At 43.9% G+C, this 19,985-nt stretch overlaps 1 protein-coding gene across 5 annotated transcripts in view; it reads right to left on the bottom strand.

Annotated features, from left to right (window-relative positions):
- Nucleotides 1-19,985, bottom strand: part of LOC306937239 (membrane-associated guanylate kinase, WW and PDZ domain-containing protein 1-like) — a 155,675-nt gene that overhangs the window by 66,453 nt on the left and 69,237 nt on the right. For all 5 annotated transcript variants that reach the window (XM_079520903.1, XM_079520906.1, XM_079520905.1 and 2 more), the window contains exons 4-5: nt 6,613-6,732; nt 1,332-1,610 (exon numbers count right to left, since the gene is read on the bottom strand). In XM_079520903.1, coding sequence (XP_079377029.1) covers nt 1,332-1,610; nt 6,613-6,732 — 399 coding nt within the window. The remainder of the gene's footprint in view (nt 1-1,331; nt 1,611-6,612; nt 6,733-19,985) is intronic.

Genomic DNA, 19,985 nt, shown 5'->3' with positions numbered 1-19,985 from the left:
TTTAGTTTTAGTCATAGTCTTTTGAATACATTTTCCATTTAGTTTTAGTCACATTTTGATCATCCGAAATGCTTTTGTTTTAATCTAGTTTTAGTCGACTAAATATCCTAAGATTTGCGTCTACTACAGTTGATTTTGTTGACTAAAATGTATTTTGACAGGCCTTGATTGTTATGGTTTTACTTTTAGTTGCATGCTGAAAAAAACCAATCTAGATGATTATTGTGGGTGGTGTGGGAGGGGAAAATCTTTTGAAATAATAGTTTTTTTTGAGGGGCGCTAGCCCTTCCTATATACAGCTTTTGTCCCCACACGTCTCATATTTGCCATTGAGAATGAAAGGAGAAATTAGGTCATATGTCCGTCAAATATGACATAAATTTGTGGCAACACAAACATTAAATGCCATTGACAATGAAGGGAAAATTTACGTCATATGTAGACGAGCAAATCACATAAATCCAGTTGTTCATGAGATGATGTATAATGATAAGAGCGCCCCTCACTTCACACGGGTGTGATTTATTTTAATGTAGGAAACTAAAGGGATTTTGACTCGAGTCGTGACTCCAAAAAACTGGTCTGTGACCCACAAATGGGTCGCCACCCACTTTGGGAAACTGTTCTAGAGAGATTTAGTAATACATATCCATGTGTGTGTACCCTCTTTCTCCAGGGTGAATGTGGCCCCCAGTTCAAATATCAATATTTTTGGGGGTCTTGTGAGATGGTAGATCGGCTATTTTTTGGGGTGAATGTTCCCACCAGGAAATGGATGCTGGTGTTCAAGTGGTTAAACCGTAATGTAATTCTGTAATGTTTTAATTTATTTCTGGACTCTTGGAAGATTAGCCGAAAGGCTAAAAGAGATCCAAATAAAAATCAAAAAATCAAACTGAACCTATCCATCTCTCAAAACAACAACAGTGCCCCTCCTCACAGGCCGGGGGCAGTGTATGGAGGCTCAGGTAAGAAAACTAATCATCACAACAATGACACCATGATGTAACCGCCAGGTACGCGATGCCAGTTGAGGCATTATACATTTAGTTTGACTCGGTTCCACAGATAAATATTGTGAAAATAGCAGATATACAAGCTCACAACGAGGCTTGTATTATTCAAAAATATTATTATATTATTATTTGACAATTTTGGCCAATGACCAGTTTTTATATTGTAGTTTGTTGATTACTGTGTTGATACAGTATTTTTTTCATCTCTCTTTTGGTATTAAAAGTCCTTAGATTGTCACTTCACCGCCCAAAAATCATGTGGGGACCCCGAAAATCATCGGTCGCGACGATGATATATTTAGTTTTCTTTCTCACCTGTAAAACTGTTGTTCATTTCCACTGTGGCCTGCTGGTCCTCATCGTCGTCAGTGGGGGGCGCTACTCTAACGTGTTGCATGTCATTGTAGGACTTGGTGCGCTGCGGGGGGGCTGTGGGGGGGTGGTGGTTGTTGTTGTTGCTGCTGCGGCGCTGTGGGGGGAGTGGGGGGCCGGGGGGCTGCTCACACACTGATGATGATGATGATGTCACTGAGGTCCCGACGGCAGCCGGCTGCTGGTAATGACGCCATGGCTTGGGGGTCCCATAATAGTTACCTAGGCAACAAGAAGAGAGGAGAGGAGAGGGGGCCATTAGCATGCTTGAGAAAGATGAGAGAGAGAGAGAGAGAGAGAGAGAGAGAGAGAGAGAGAGAGAGAGAGAGAGAGAGAGAGAGAGAGATGTGGGGGGAGGGGGGAAGAGAGTCAGCGCGAGAGAATGAGGGAGAGTGATCAGGAAGACAGACAGACAGACAGACAGACAGACAGACAGACAGACAGACAGACAGACAGACAGACAGAATTGGATACAGAGAGAGAGAGAGAGAGAGAGAGAGAGAGAGAGAGAAGGGGGGTATAAATCTGTGAGGAGTCTGCTCATCATCTCACCCACAGAGACACAGAGAAATAAAACCGATAAACACATAAAACTGATATCAAATAAAGACATGAAGCAGATATCATAATAATATACAGACATAAAGCAGATATTCAAACACAGAGATAAAGCAGGCAGCACAACGTGTCCCAAAATGGTGGTATAGTAAGAATGCAGCTGGCATGGAACGATGCACAGCTTTTGTGATGATCTCTCTACGCTGTGGATTGAGCCTTGTCTGTCTGTCTGTCAACGAGTGACGACCACAAACACAATGTCATCGCGTAGGGGTGTAACGATACAGTTAACTGCATCGTTTTATTTTTTTTCAGCAATCGCAGCATATCGATACAAAAATTTCCCCGGCACCCAATTTGTTAAGACCACTGTTGTATGACAAAATACAATATAATCGCTAAATTCAACACAAACAAGTAGGCTACTTAGTAGTAGTAGTAGTAGCCTTGCCGAGCCATGAGGCCCATAGGGCAGGAGCCTATCTGTAGCGTGAGGCAGCTTGATGTACAAGTACACCCCCTGGACATGACGCTAGTATGTCGCAGGGACTTAGCCCCAATCCAACCCTTGATGCTGAGTGTCAAGCAGGGAGGCACTGGGTCCCATTTTTACAGTCTTTGATATGACCCAGCCGGGGATTGAACCCCGACCTCCCAGTCTCAGGGCGGACACTCTAACCACAAGGCCACTGAGTTGGTTAGGCTACTTAGTATCGATACAATATGTTGCCGTTTGCATATCGATATGCAAACGGCGATTGTTGAAATTAAAATCGATGCATCAATGCAGTTAACTGTATCTTTTCACCCCTACGTGATAGCGTTGTGTTTGTGGTCACCAGAAAGACGGACGGACGGAGACAGACAGACGGACGGACGGACGGACGGACCTCAATCCACAGCGTGGTTGCATGCTTACTACTATACCACCATTTTGGGACAAGTTGTGCTGACCGGGCAAGTGCTCGTTTGAGAGGGGACGCAACCATCTATAAACACAACGCCAGATATCTGTCTAAACACCTGAACGTGGCCAGAGTGCTCTCTGTCTTCTGGTCTGTGTGTCTGTGTGAATGTAAAATATGAGCACTGTTGATGTATAATGTGCTGATTTCACTGTTGCTACACTTAAAAACATAAAATAGCAAGTGTGAATAGTCGTATTTGTAGGTATTTGGCATAAACATTTAGGTAGGCTTAATTATTTTAAATTGCACAGCCCAGGAATGGGACAAAAACAAAAAAAGAAAATCCATGAATTCGAGTCTCCGTGGGGTGAGTAATCAATAGAACAAAAGTCGTTTTGGGGGGTGTACTAATCATTTTGGGGGTGTAATAGTTTTTTGGGGGGTGTACTAATCATTTTGGGGGGTGTAATAGTTTTTTGGGGGGTGTACTATCTAAAATATGGAGATAAGAGGTTTCTGCCCAACAGCAACAAAATGAAGATGAGGTTGAAAATGGTCTCTTTTACATCATGACTCATCGAGTATTTATTGGTAAAACTATCCAAACATTTACACATTCTCTGTAAATTGAAACTGCGTTCTGTGATCAAAGCTGTTCCGATGGAATCATCCGAGAATGTTTACTGCATGTGGTGATATGAGTCACGCTGCCTCCTGTTGGCAGGGATGAGCGTAGCGCCCGTGGTCAGGTATTTGACATTGTCTGCAGGGAAGGCAGCCGTGTGCCAGCCGCACGCACGCACGCACACACGCACACACACACACACACACACACACACACAGCTGCCAACACATTAATGCTGTGACATTCTGTCTGCCAGCCTTGCATGGACACACACATGCGCGCTTTGCGAGCGCTTGTTTTCCTTGCAAGACCAGAGAATGCTCCTCACAATGTCTATTACTCAAAATGTAATTTTGCGGGAACATTTGGCAAGTACACTAGTAAGTATGCACGCACGCACAAACCCCCCCCCCCCCACCCCACACACACACTTCCAATCAGAGTGAACTGGGCAGATGTGAAGTGACTTGTTGTCTCCTGAATCCGTCTCCGTCGGCATCCACACTCTAAACTAAAGCCTCACCACGTAACCTCAATCCGGCCTGCCGTCATGCTGTCCTCAAAGGAAGCGTAAAAAGGAAAAACACCTCAGGTCATGTGAAACAGTCGGTCTGCCAACCACGTGAAGAGATTACAGATGGAAGCTTTTATGAACATCCTAATATTATCATTAGGGTTTTCTGGAAGATTTGACCACTTCAAATAGCCTTTAGTCTTCTTGAACTAGCTAATAACCCCCTCCAAAGAAATCACACTTGTGTGAAGTGAGGGGCGCCTCACTCCTTTCGCACTCTAAACAAAAAATCACACCCGTGTGAACTGAGTGGTGCAACTCCCCTCTATTGGTTCTCTGTATCGTTCCAATTTGTATCGTTCCAATTTCTTCTCTGTATCGTTCCAATTTCTTCTCTGTATTGTTCCAATTTCAGTTCCTATTAGTTCTCTGTATCGTTCCAATTTGTATCGTTCCAATTTCTTCTCTGTATCGTTCCAATTTGTATCGTTCCAATTTGTATCGTTCCAATTTCTTCTCTGTATCGTTCCAATTTCAGTTCCTATTGGTTCTAACACGATCTCTCTCTCTCTGTTTCTGGCACAACAGCGCCACTTTTGGTACTCATTAGTACTGGTCACACACATAGTCACACACAAACAAACATAGTTGAACACGGACATTGCTATTGAACACGGACATTGCTGTTCAAATTATTAAAGGGATCGTGACATTAAAAATCTTTTTAGGTTTTCTGAGCTCAATTGCACCGAAAGAACCTGAACTTTTAACATTCAGTAGATTTTCTGTGGTCCGAGTCACAGAAGTCACAGAGTCCACAAATCCCATATATGACATAACAATTTGCCAGCAGATGTCACTGTTGAGGCCTGTTTGCCTGTTTTCATTGCAGATCAAAAAGCTTCAGAACACACAGAGAAAACCCCAGACCAGACAATCCACTGAATGTTCAAAGTTCAGGTTGTGTGGGTGTAATTTAGGTCATAAAACCTAAAATTAAAATTAAAAAGAAATGAAAATGAATGTCATGAAACCTTCAAAGTCCATAGACTTGCCTGCCACATGACATCACCTTTAGTGCTCTATACAAATATTAAAAAGTCCATATGACTGCCACATGATGTCATGTTTAGTACTCAAAACAAATATTTAAAAAGTCCATAGACATTGGAGGGGCTAGCACCCCTCAAAAATAGGCGCTCTAAGGCGCACAGTGTCGCAGACACTGTGCGCATGCACAGTAATCACAGTAATCCTGCACAGTAATCCTGGTCTCTATACTGCCTCCCCCTGGCCCCTGGGTTGCAAAATCGTGGGATAAAAATGTAAGAAAAACTAAATAGGCGCTCTCCAAGCTTACAAGCTTGTAGGCTAGAGATAGATGGCGTATTTTCAGTGAGTGACACGCTTCCATAGAAGAGGCGCTCATTGTGTTTTTCTTTTGTTTTGTTTTTTTTGTCTCCTGGCAAAATACAAAGGTATTTTTGTTTTTGTCTGTATTGTATTGTTGCTCCCCTTCCCCTTTCCCCAAGAGGACCACAACGGTTCTGTCTGTATTGTATTGTTGCTCCCCTTCCCCTTTCCCCAAGAGGACCACAACGGTTCTGTCTGTATTGTATTGTTGCTCCCCTTCCCCTTTCCCCAAGAGGACCCCAACGGTTCTGTCTGTATTGTATTGTTGCTCCCCTTCCCCTTTCCCCAAGAGGACCCCAACGGTTCTGTCTGTATTGTATTGTTGCTCCCCTTCCCCTTTCCCCAAGAGGACCACAACGGTTCTGTCTGTATTGTATTGTTGCTCCCCTTCCCCTTTCCCCAAGAGGACCACAACGGTTCTGTCTGTATTGTATTGTTGCTCCCCTTCCCCTTTCCCCAAGAGGACCACAACGGTTCTGTCTGTATTGTATTGTTGCTCCCCTTCCCCTTTCCCCAAGAGGACCACAACGGTTCTGTCTGTATTGTATTGTTGCTCCCCTTCCCCTTTCCCCAAGAGGACCACAACGGTTCTGTCTGTATTGTATTGTTGCTCCCCTTCCCCTTTCCCCAAGAGGACCACAACGGTTCTGTCTGTATTGTATTGTTGCTCCCCTTCCCCTTTCAACCAAGAGGACCACAACGGAAACAAGCCTGACGGCTTTCTTGTGACTCTATCCTTTTTAAATGTATTTTTCAATAAAGTAATCAATCAATAAATCAATCAATCAATCACTGCTATAGAACCCAAATCACTGAAATCAGTCGACTGGTGACCAGTTTACCCACGATCCTACATCACTGTTGAGTTTACCTCGCTTACAGTAAATCGCTCTGGCTTATAAAGAGCGTCTGCAAAATAACCAAATGGACTCTTATTAACTCTCAAGAGTTAAATGTATTGTTAATCTACATCAGGGGTTCCCAAACTTGTTTGGCTTAGGTACCCCTTGGGGGGAAGATTTTTTTATTTGTAGGGTTCATAATACAAATTTAAAAAAATCTTTAAAAAAATCTTTAAAAAATATAAACTTTATCGATTAATCGTTAATATTGAATTGTACAAATTGTACGAATCGATTTTCATTTTGGACACATTTACACATCCCTACTGCTAAATACCTGGATTATGATTTGCCGATGACTCACCTTCATAAGTTCCTATCTCCAGCAGCGTTCCTCTCTCCTCCAGCTCTAGAAAGTCTTCCACAGACAGGAAGTTGTAATCCACCCCCGGAACCTCTGCGTCTCGTGGAGCCCGGGTCGTACCTGCACACAAAACCAAGAGGGAAAACAAAGTTAGAATTACGCATCATTTCCGACGATCTTGCAATCGTTCCTCCACGAACGTTAATAACACACGATTTATGCATCCATATTACGATGGTTGTTGTGTTGTCGCCGCACCAGCGACAACAACAGATCGGAATCTACAAGCTCACAGACGGAGTTGTGAGCTTGGTAGAGGGACTATACTTTGGATAGCAGTCGCTGTAATTTATGTAATGGATATAGCCAGGGATCATCGGCAGTGGCACGCCATGCTGGCTTGTGGTGGACATTTGTTAAAATTCCATTTTTGCCACAGACCTACAAAATGAGAACAATAACATTACCAGAAACACAAAATAAAGTGCTAGCCCTGAATGACCATAACAGGTCCGTAACTCAGAGTGTACAAATGGAACAAAAAGGGGGTCCATTTGTACACTCTCAGAGTTGAGGGGGTCCTTGCAAATAAAACGTTTGAGAAGAACTACTAATAGTTGGACTATGGGATATGCCATAGCACTTTTTATAGTAAATAAGTGTCATACATATTCTGAAGAAAACCTGGAGACTTGACATTCAGTAATGGAGTCCTGTGCCACGGACACATTCACATTGATGACCCCTGGATACAGCGGTGGCTGGTTTATCAGCTGGCACTAGAAACACATTCACATTGATGACCCCTGGATACAGCGGTGGCTGGTTTATCAGCTGGCACTAGAAACACATTCACATTGATGAGCCCTGGATACAGCGGTGGCTGGTTTATCAGCTGGCACTAGAAACACATTCACATTGATGACCCCTGGATACAGCGGTGGCTGGTTTATCAGCTGGCACTAGAAACAAGGGAAGCAGAGCCTCCACATGCTGTAAACACACTCCCAGTCTAATGTCACATCTATCACTTTACGCTGTGATATCGTAACCACTTAAAGCCACATTAAAACCCTCTAGAGTCTAGAGACCAGTGCTTTTCAACTACAGTATTTAAACACGATGACATTTAGGCCTCTCAGAACCAAAACTATTTTGTTGTCGTTGAATACGATTTTATCCACAATTCCATGCTGTATTGAAGTGGCTACCATAAGAGAGATAACAGGCTAACATTGATCAAAATAATAATTATTCTACATTAGAGAGAGAGAGATTGTAGAGTCAGACGTCTTGTAAATTAAGTAATGCAGGTGTTTAACGATAATTGAACTCTTGAGAGTGCAAAATGACTTTTTGGTTTCATTTTACGCTCTCAAGAGATAAAGATCTATAAGGGCCCATGTTGGTTACCAACCCTCCATCATTTAGCTGCATGGGGACCACCTAATGATGTCGTCCAACAGGAAATAAAAATGGTGCTAGTGACATCACTGTCTGGCACAGCAGACTGCCGCCCTCGAGAGAAGAACGAACACACACACACACACACACACACACACACACACACACACACACACACACACACACACACACACACACACACACACACACACACACACACACACACACACACACACACACACACACACACACACACACACACACACACACACACACACACACACACACACAAAAAGGTGGACTAGTGTCAAAAAATGTTAATTGCTGGGTTAACGACCCGCACACTGATCCCTCATTGGAGTTAATGATTAGCGGACTGTGGCGGTGTGCTGCTTTGTAGTATGGACAAAATAACTACTGAGACTTTTTACTTAGTAACAACACCACAATACAGGAAATATTCTGTTATAAGTACAAGTTCTGTATTCAACATTTTACTTTATTTAGTTACGTATTCATCATCGTTACTTGTAACCTCTTATCGCCATATTGTAACTTTTTGTGGGGGTTTTTAACACCCTACTTGATCACACTACAGCGTCACACGAAAGCATCAAAAGCAGCAGATCTACAAGCTCGAAACGCTGCGCAAAGCGACACGCTTTGGGTTTGTAGATCGGCTACTTTTTAATTCTAATCCACCGACAGAGACGACAAGTAAAATGTGTGAAAATGTACCTACTACCCATAGTACCAAATATTATCTTGATCAGATCTACAAGCCCACACAACCTGTTGCATGGACAGTGTGTGATTTGTAATAATAATTAAAAGTACTAATAAGTGCAACATTTGAAGGAGTAGAACACATTGAGCTTTGTAGAATTTGAATCCTGGACAGTTTTTGGACATAATGAGGTCCCCCCCCCCCCCCAGCAACGAACTGCGGGACCCTGGCGAGCGACAGAAGGGTGCTGCCTGCACCCCCCAGCAGACAATGCTGACGGGACGCCATTGTTTGAGTGTGTGTCACACACACACACACACACACACACACACACACACACACACACACACACACACACACACACACACACACACACACACACACACACACACACACACACACACACACACACACACACACACACACACACACACACACACACACACACACACACACACACACACACACACACACACACACACACACACACACACACACACACGAGAAGAGTTTTTCCACACCTACCAGATGGCTGATGGGAGTTGTAACCCATCTGTGACTGGAGCAAAAGTAGTGCGCGTGCACCCATACACACACACACACACATGACATCATCACACGTGTTTAGACACGCGCGCGAGTGCCATCCACTCCACGCACTGGCGGAAAGTTTCTCATTTACTTAAGTAGCATGAGGTCTTTTTATTTTCCTTAAGTATTTCCTTTTTTTCTTATTTTACCCCCCTTTTAAGTTGTTTATTAATTATTTCTGTGAACATAACCATGTGATCCCTTTCTTTGTATCTTAGTTATGTACTCAACCTATTGGTTTTATACCTGTATATATGTTGTGTGTATCTTAGTTATGTACTCAACTTATTGGTTTTATACCTGTATATAATTTATGTTGTTTGTATGTCTGGCCTCGTGGGGAAAGATGGTGGGTGGGTGGATGTGGGGAGGATTGGGAAAGGAGTTGTGGGAGAAAATATAAAAACAAAGTTGTATATTCTTTCTGTGAAACTTGCATATAATGTCATACTCTTTGAATAAAATGTATTTTTTAAAAGAAAGTATTTCCTTTTTTCAATACTTCATACTTACACTTCACTACATCTTAGAGGCAAATATTGCACTTTGTACAAAACAATATTCACAATAAGTGAGGTTGTAGAGCGGCTATTTTCAGCATGCAACCAAGTAAAAAAGCAGCCAGTATGACGCCATCAAGGCCCGCCAAAGTACATTTTAGTCGCCGCAATAGATTTAGTCGACTATAATCTTATTATATTTAGTCGACTGAAACAAGACTAAAACTAAAACCTTTCAGATGGTTAAAAAATGTATTAAAAAATTGATTTTTATTCAAAAGACTGACTAAAACGGCGTAAAGAAATGCTGTCAAAATCAACAGTGTACTGCACCAGTATGTGCGTCCCGTGCGCTCATGTTTATGCGGTGTAACAGAGTAATTGCGTACAGTCAGGTGTGCTCATGTGGAGGTAACCATATAGCGTTTAGTGTAATATAAGGTAGCGTAAGGTGTACACACAGTGTGAATCAAAGTAGGCCAGAGAGAGAGAGACACACACACACACACACACACACACAGAGATCATATTACTGCTCCTCCATCAATGTTTCAGTGAACATAAAGAATGGCATACCTGTAAGCATGACATTCTGTCTGAGGGATGTTGCTGCTGTCTGTCTCCACGTTTCAACCTTTTGTGTTTGTTTTTTGTCTCCGTAAATTAATGCCCTACTTGATCATACCACAGCGTTGCTCTGAGTCTAAAGCATCAAAATTAGTAGATCTGCAAGCTCGAAATGTGCCGTGAAGCACGACACGCCTCATACATCAGATTGTTCGAGAACAACTGGCCTAAACAACATCAGGAAATAAAGCCAAATAAGCAACCGCACTTTAGAAACAAGCCCCCAAAAAAGCAACCCACAACTACCAATATTTACAAGTGAACTTACCGAAAAACAAACCACTTTTAATAAGCAGACATGGAAACAGTGCTTTTTTTATTTACATGAAAAAAGTGCTACTATTTGTTCCACAACTGCTACTATTTGTTCCACAACCAGTTGAACACCAAGAGACTGCAAAATCACCTTAAGCTACCCTTCCCTCCATATAACTATTTCTAACAGCAAATGGTGTATGTTATGTGTGTGTGCGTGCGTGCGTGCGTGCGTGCGTGCGTGCATTTTGTTATTTCTCTGTGACTTTGAAGAGTTCATCTTTAGTCTCTGCTTCTTCTGCAGCAGAGCCCTGAAGCTAATACAAACACACCTGATGATGAGAAGCAAACACTGTGTTGTTTAGCTAGCTATGCATCACCGTGGAGGAAGCAGCAACATTCTGTTGTTTAGCTAGCTATGCATCACCGTGGAGGAAGCAGCAACATTCTTCATGCCTATAGTCTCCACATTCGTTAACAACTAGGGCTGTCAACATTGTTTTACTTGACAATTACTGTCTTACAAACTTGTCATACAAAACATATCAGTGATTTCATTGTGTTTTTGGTGCATATACTCTAAATAAACATTACGGTTTGCCTTTTGGACTTTATAAACAAAACAAAATGCACAGATCAGATGACAAATAACCTCGATCCTGAGTCAAACTGCAAGGGCAGTAAAATCATATCCTAAGAGAAGGGCTTGCAACTTGCTTCTAATGCTGCGTTTGTTCGCACTGGCAGATGCAAAACATACAAATATGTAAAGCTACACATCGTATTTGTAGCTTTGTATCTTTGTAGCTGAAGTTGAAGCCATCTCAACCTCTTTGTAGCTGTTGTAGATTTTGCAGCAGCTACAAACATTGGATGTATCTTTGTATCTTCATGTCGCTGGCTTCCATTGAAAATGAATGGTAGTCTGTATCTTTGTATCTGCCCGTGTGAACGCAGCATAATGCTCCAACTTTTATATCGTCTCTGGCGGGTGGAAACCTCATATCTCCAAAACAGTTTACGTAGCAGATGTTTAAAGTAGCTACAAAAACCTCAAAAACTGCAACTGCCATTGTTTCCCCTGTGAAATGGACACTTCTACCGGTCATATTCAACACATTCTGGTCAGGACTGGAATCGAACCTTGAGTACTCCTGCTGTCTAACCATTCAGCCCCTAATCAATCACCCAACCTGACCTAACCCTAACCGCAAGCATGACCCAACGCATGTCAGACCAACGCATGTCAGACCAACACATGTCAGACCAACGCATGTCAGACCAACGCATGTCAGACCAACGCATGTCAGACCAACACATGTCAGACCAACACATGTCAGACCAACACATGTCAGACCAACACATGTCAGACCAACACATGTCAGACCAACGCATGTCAGACCAACACATGTCAGACCAACACATGATGAACCAACACATGTCAGACCAACACATGTCAGACCAACGCATGTCAGACCAACACATGTCAGACCAACACATGTCAGGCCAACACATGATGAACCAACACATGTCAGACCAACGCATGTCAGACCAACGCATGTCAGACCAACACATGATGAACCAACACATGTCAGACCAACGCATGTCAGACCAACGCATGTCAGACCAACGCATGTCAGACCAACACATGTCAGACCAACGCATGTCAGACCAACACATGTCAGACCAACGCATGTCAGACCAACACATGTCAGACCAACGCATGTCAGACCAACACATGTCAGACCAACGCATGTCAGACCAACGCATGTCAGACCAACGCATGTCAGACCAACACATGTCAGACCAACACATGTCAGACCAACACATGTCAGACCAACACATGTCAGACCAACACATGTCAGACCAACGCATGTCAGACCAACGCATGTCAGACCAACGCATGTCAGACCAACGCATGTCAGACCAACACATGTCAGACCAACACATGTCAGACCAACACATGTCAGACCACCGCATGTCGGGAGCAACGGGTGATTTGCGCATGTCAGACTTTTGGTGTGTCGGATAAGCGTACGCACCCCAAAGTTCCAAGAATCTAGAACAGTTCTAGAAACCAAAGTTATTTTGGTGAAAAAGGGTGTGTGCGCGCTTGCATTCTGCTGTGTGCTAAGCGGGGAAAGGACTTGTTATTCCAGGCCAGTCTCTCACTCACACACTCGCACACTCACACACACACACACACCTCTCTAACTCTGGACCACTGCGCTTCCATAGCAGAGAGACAACTGAACCAACGCCAGCTTCCTCATTAACACTAATCCGTCTGGTTCTGTAAAGCACCGCTTCTCAAACTGTTTGGAGCTCTGGGACCTCTAGTCTAGCGCATATCAAACAATGCTCAAGGCCCACGACGCACCACACCACTACTATATATTAACGCCCTTCTTGTACTTCTACTACAGCGTCACATGAAAGTAGCAGTTCTGCAAGCTCGAAACTTGGCGTTAACACACACATGCACGCACGCAAACACGCGCACGCAAACACACGCACATACACGCACACAGTGAAGAAGGTAGTAAATGGTAAATGGTGCATTTATATAGTGCCTTTATCCAAGGCGCTTTACATAGATGTGCATTACATTCACCCATTCACACACGCATTCATACACTGATGGCAGCGGAAACCATGCAAGGTACCAACCAGCACATCAGGAGCAATTAGGGGTTCAGTGTCTTGCTCAAGGACACTTCGACACTAACTCTGGGGGAGCCCGGGTTCGAACTGGCAACCTTGCGGTTGCCATCCGGAGACTCTACCCCTGAGCCACCGCCGCCCCTAGTAAAATGAGAGGTGAGGTTGATACGGTTGGACATGGCTTGCATCCCACAGACCCCGCTTTAACCACATGAACCCTACTATAGAATTCCTAATATGATGTCTGTGACAAACAAACATGGATTTCCACAGCACTGATGATAGTTCTGTCAAACAAGTCTATGAGGGTATTTATGACATCGATGAAAAGGTTTAATCTGAAACACAATTGTATACAACATGTAGTGTGGGGGGTACCTACTTCATCTCTCTCTCAGCTAAGGGGGTCCCTGCTTCATCTCTCTCTCAGCTAAGGGGGTACCTGCTTCATCTCTCTCTCAGCTAAGGGGGTCCCAGCTTCATCTCTCTCTCAGCTAAGTGGGTCCCTGCTTCATCTCTCTCAGCTAAGGGGGTACCTACTTCATCTCTCTCTCAGATAAGGGGTCCCTGCTTCATCTCTCTCTCAGCTAAGGGGGTCCCTGCTTCATCTCTCTCTCAGCTAAGGGGTCCCTGCTTCATCTCTCTCTCAGCTAAGGGGGTCCCTGCTTCAGCTCTCTCTCAGCTAAGGGGTCCTTGGCCAGAAAGACATTGAAGACCCAGAAAGACCCCAGATAGAACACTGCTGTTGACCCACAAGGTCAACTACAGACATCTTGCTTGGTACTCAAGCACTTGTGACCTCAGAATCAGCATGAGCATGTTAGCTTTTAACCCATTAAGACTGTGTTTGTGATTTGTGGAATTTTGTTCGAAACGGACCAATCATGTGAGCTTTGGAAGCGAATCTTAGCCAATCAGGAAGGAAGATGGGAAATGGTGCAGATCCGTGTTGATCACATGACTATGGAGATAGTGTATACCGAATTGTGTGATGTATGGATAAAATGTGTACGAGTAATCTACAGAAATGTGTTTTGCCTAAATCGGCCTCATGGTTGCGCTATAACAGGCCGTTGAGGAATATTTGGGGCAGAGGTTCGTCGTTGGCATCCAGAGAGTGTGTGTGCAAAGTTTGTCATGGATCGGGCCAACAGTGCCGGAGATTAGCTGGTAACAGACGGACGGAAGGAAGGACGGACGGACGCACACACACACACACGGACGGAGTGCAAAACATACTCTCCCCAGAGATTTTTAATTTGTGTGAATTTCAGTCTCTGTGGGGGGTATTTATATGCAAATATCAGGACCAATGGCATTGCAATAGCATTGCAATGAACATCAATGATGACGTTTAGGTGAAAAAATAACATTAAATGTTTAAATTAATTAATTAAAATATGTTGTAGTATTGCAACGCTGAGTGTTACAGGGTTAACCACTTCAACCATTATTATAAACTTTAGCTGTTGAGAAACAGCAAAGATATACAAGCTCATTAAGAGCTTTGAGATCTGCTATTTTTGAAAACGCATGAAAATGTGTGCAGATCTTTGAATATAATATATTCTTTCACAACAACCGTTTTTAATTCATATCTTTGCTTCTGGGGGGGTCCCTGGAACAATATATTTTCAGATGGGGGTTGGCGGCCAAATGCATAATAATCTTTGGGATCATTAACCTTGACATGAAATGGTTTGAGAAACACTGATTGATAGAAACAGGTTTTTCAGAAAACTCTCAGGATTTAGTACATTTGTAGAATATGGTCTCAACCTTTTTATGTCAAGGACCCCAAATTGACTCATTAGCCTGCAGACCCCCATTAGAAAGGACACCCATAAGACAAGATTTTGACAGCTCTAGCAGTGATTTTCAACAATTTTCATTTCAAGGACCCCCGGTTTGACCTGAATTAGGCTACGGTCCCCCATTTAATGACATTTCTATCTCTGGGACCCCAATGTATAGTTCCATTTAGGAGTTCCATTTGTACAAACCCATAAGGGTCCATGTGGTTCCTAACTGTCATTTAGCTGGGGAACCCCTGGAACTCCCTCAGGACACCTAGGGGTCCCCGGACGCCACCTTGGGAACCACTACATTAGCATTCAAACCTAAATGCTCGATGTGAAACCGTGAGACACAACATTCTCATGCTTGGCTTGTTCAGTATAGCTTGCAGATTGATCAATTGGTTCCCAGAAGCTACAATATGCTTTATTTACTGTAACTGGAGGGCATGTTTTCCTACTAAAAATGTTGAAATAACTTTGCCTGCATCAATATCGTAACTGCACGCACGCACGCACGCACGCACGCACGCCATCCCAAATATTGTTCAGAAATAGCCTGCAAGCAAATCTCCAAGCTCACAACGCGCTGCTCACAATGCATGGTGTTCGTTGTGAGCTTGTAGACCTTAGTCGACTTGGATGGAATCTATAAGACATCAACTTGAAAATGAAACCTCTGCACTCAGAGCGTTGGAAAGTACCTATAGTAACTTACTACTTAAAGTAGGCCTAATATCATTACCCTTTTCCAGTAACTAGTTATATAACTAATTACTTTCACAATTTGAGTAATATTACATTTATTATTTTTGAAATGTACTGTACCTAGTTACTATTTTCACGAGCCTTGGTGGTACTATGGGCTTGAGTGTTTATTTATAATGGTAGACTGGGTTGGGATGGAGTTGCCTTGCAGTCTAGTAATAGGTCATATTACTAGTTACTTACTGTTTTTGAGTAACTTTACCAACACTGTGCACTCAAAATGAATTTAAAAAAATAAATAACAGAGGATTATTCCCACAGACAAAACAAGCCAGGCCATTTTCTGGTGGGTAAAGACACATTTGTCTTGACATTACATGCTCTTGTATTCTGGCATAATACTCAACATGCCCTAACAACTTTCCATTTACAAAGATGACTTATTGCTGCATGGCTCGCTGGCATTTCAGCAGCTCTGTACGAGAGTTTAGGCTAACGTTCATGCACTGAAAACAATGAATGAAGCCATTGATGAGTCGCTGGACTGAGTGTCAGTCATTGTTTGGCTGCTTCAGCTACACATTCTCACCCACGGTAGTACCACAGCCAGCCAGGGCTCATTCTCACCCACGGTAGTACCACAGCCAGCCAGGGCTCATTCTCACCCACGGTAGTACCACAGCCAGCCAGGGCTCATTCTCACCCACGGTAGTACCACAGCCAGCCAGGGCTCATTCTCACCCACGGTAGTACCACAGCCAGCCAGGGCTCATTCTCACCCACGGTAGTACCACAGCCAGCCAGGGCTCCTCTCACCCACGGTAGTACCACAGCCAAAAATATTAGACCCAATTTCTAGGCCTATGTAGCAATCATTCAATGCAATATTGAGCCTCTTAAGGCTCATACATAGTCTGGATTTTCGGTGGTCACCCCACCACCGAAATGCAATGCCCAAAGACAGGCAGTCAGTGTAGCAAAAACAACACTCAGATTGGTGACCCAATAGGATCTACCGCCTGTTTTCGACCGGCACCCGCCCCTCTAGACCAGACATCATACAGAAACATGTGTAAGGGGCCCCCGGTGGCCCCAGGGACACTGTTGCTCCAATCTGCACCAATCTTGACACAAACACTGTCCCGGGGTCTGCCATGACAATAGTGACAGCAGAAAACACTTATTCCGTTTCGAGATTGCTAGAGGTGCTGAGAATCGTTTGATCACCGATTGATGGCCGATCGATCGGAGCACATCTAGAGCGTGTACTGTAGATCTGCTACTTTTGATGCCTTTGTGTGAGGCTGTTAGTATAATCAAGTAGGACGTTAAGTTATGAAAAACAACATACAAACCAAGTTAAAATACGGAGATAAGAGGTTTCCTCCCCAACAGCAACGATAGGGAGGGCTGTTATAGCGGAAGTGAGTTCTGAATGAAAATAAAAATCACACCCGTGTGAAGTGAGGGGCGCTCTAATCATCGTACATCATCAGGTGCGGCAGTGGCTCAAGGGCAGAGTGGCAGTTAGTGTTAGTGTCGAAGTGTCCCTGAGCAAGACACTGAACCCCTAATTGCTCCCGATGTGCAGCTTGGTGCCTTGCATGGTTTAAGGATAAGGATAAGGAAAACTTTATTGTCCATTACATTTACATAAAATGGAAATTTGTCAGTTACAACAATAAAACATTACATAAAATACACAGATGCATTTAAAATGGCAGTTTCCTCTGCCATTGGTGTGTGAATGTGTGTGTGAATGGGTGAATGTAATGCACAATCTATGTAAAGCGCCTTGGATAAAGGCGCTATATAAATGCACCATTTATTATCAAGAATGGTGGTCCCTTATTGGCCCAAGGGTTCCCACCGACATGCATATGCCGATTTGTTCAGACACATATGACGTAAATCCTCCATTCGTTGTCAAAGGCATTTTATGTTTGTGTTCAGACAGAATCCACACTATAGCTGTTTAATGGTTATAGGCCCCTCAATAAAGACAAGAGGAGAGTGACGAGGTATATGGAGGAGGATGAAAACGGTCCTCTCACATCCTGCTCAGAACAAGTGATGCACATTCTCTCGGTCAGCTTTAAGCTAAAAACGAGCTCCGTAGCAGACAGCCAGAGACACACACATCCGATGACGACACAAACACCAGGGAGCCGTGTGGCTGCATGGCTTCATGCGGCTCTACGCTCCAACGCCCCGGCCTGCCATGTTCCTGTTTTTACCTCCACTTTCATCTTGTGTGTGTGCGTGTGAGCGCGCGTGCGTGATATTGAACGTAGTGTTGCTAAAAGGCGAGCTCCTCTGACGTCATTGACACACTAGTCTATGTTGGTTGTCACACACAAGTCTATGTAGGTTGTCACTGGAATGCTGCGTCACCATTCACCACAACCTCTCTGCACTCATGCATGCATCATGCCACACACACACACACACACACACACACACACACACACACACACACACACACACACACACACACACACACACACACACACACACACACACACACACACACACACACACACACACACACACACACACACACACACACACACACACACACACACACACACACACACACACACACACACACACACACGTTAAGATTCAACAGTTCAAAGATGATTATTTTGGGGGGGTTTAGAATATAGGAGAATCCTTTCAATCACTCCTGTTCAAAATAATTTGTTCTGAGGATGGTATGCCGTCTACACACACACACACACACACACACACACACACAGGCCACATATTTATGATCATGTTGTGGCCAGCCATCATAATACACAGCGTGTGTGAGAGCGTCACCGTGTCATTCAGAGTGTGGGGACTATAAATAGCAGCTCATATGCAGCTGTGTAGAGACAAGAGACACGCATGACGTGTCCCCAAAGCGTGTGTTCTCACATCCTCACGACAACGCTACACGCGACCAGGGCAGTCACAAAATCCTTTGTGACAATCATAGGTCCTACAACATGAAATTCAACTTTTCCTATTTGTTTTCCCATGTGTTTTGGGCTCTCCTACGTGTCTTCTATCCCCACAAATACCCATTTTTGAACCAACAGGCTTTCTCATCATATTTGGGTATTTATGTACAGTGGTCTCACAACAGGCCAACTGATTTGGTGCTACTCGTGATGTCATAGGTATCTCCGTACTTTGTATAATCCCTCCCCCTTTTCAGTTCCAAATTAACATTTTCGTCTTTGGAGAATGTGGGAGGGTAGGGTGGATGGGCCTTAGTATATAAATGAATCAAAGATTATAAGTAGCTGGGATGACGGTGTGGCAGAGAAAATAAGTTTGTATACACAGCGCCCCCACCACATCAGCACATTGTGGTATACTGCAGCTTAAACTGCTTTAGAAGCCAGAGAGGAATGACATGGACTGGTTAAATCAGAGTGGTGATTTAGGCTCAAACCATTAGAAATCCGTTTGAGGGACATAAACAATATGATATTAAAAAACAGTTTTAAAATGCATGTTGTAGTTCCTTTATTTGGGGTTCTGCTTCATCTCTCTCTCTCTCCACTAGGGGGTCCTTGCCCTGAAAAACGTTGAAGACCCCTGTGGTAAAGTGTACATGGCATGCAGCGGGGGCATGCAGCAGGGGCATGCAGCGGGGGCAAGGCAAACAGCACTGAGCAGCCCTGCTGCGACTCTGTGCTGATCAGACTGATGAGACCCTAGACTCACATCTTATCACCCAGACTCCCCAACAAGCTGGTAGCTGTTGGCGGCCCTTACAATTATACAAGTCCTGAGAATTACACCACCCACCTAGTGGCAGTGGCGCCGTCAGGACGTAACAAGTGTGGGGGGGACATAATTGTGTGGCGTCATGACTCACATTGTTGTGTATTAGCCCGTCCGACCCCCCCCCCACACACACACACACACACACACACACACACACAATCCATGTGAATGTAATGCACATGGATTGTGCATTCCATTCGCCCATTCACACACCGATGGCGGAGGTAACCATGCAAGGCACCACCTGCATATCTGGAGCGATTAGGGGTTCAGAGTCTTGCTCAAGGACACTTCGACACTAACTCTGGGGGAGCC

The sequence above is a fragment of the Electrona antarctica genome, assembly GCF_951216825.1.
Source record: "Electrona antarctica genome assembly, chromosome: 2".
Classification (NCBI taxonomy): Eukaryota; Metazoa; Chordata; class Actinopteri; order Myctophiformes; family Myctophidae; genus Electrona; species Electrona antarctica.
Note: the sequence above shows the minus strand (reverse complement) of the source record. Positions and strands in the feature narration are given on the sequence as shown.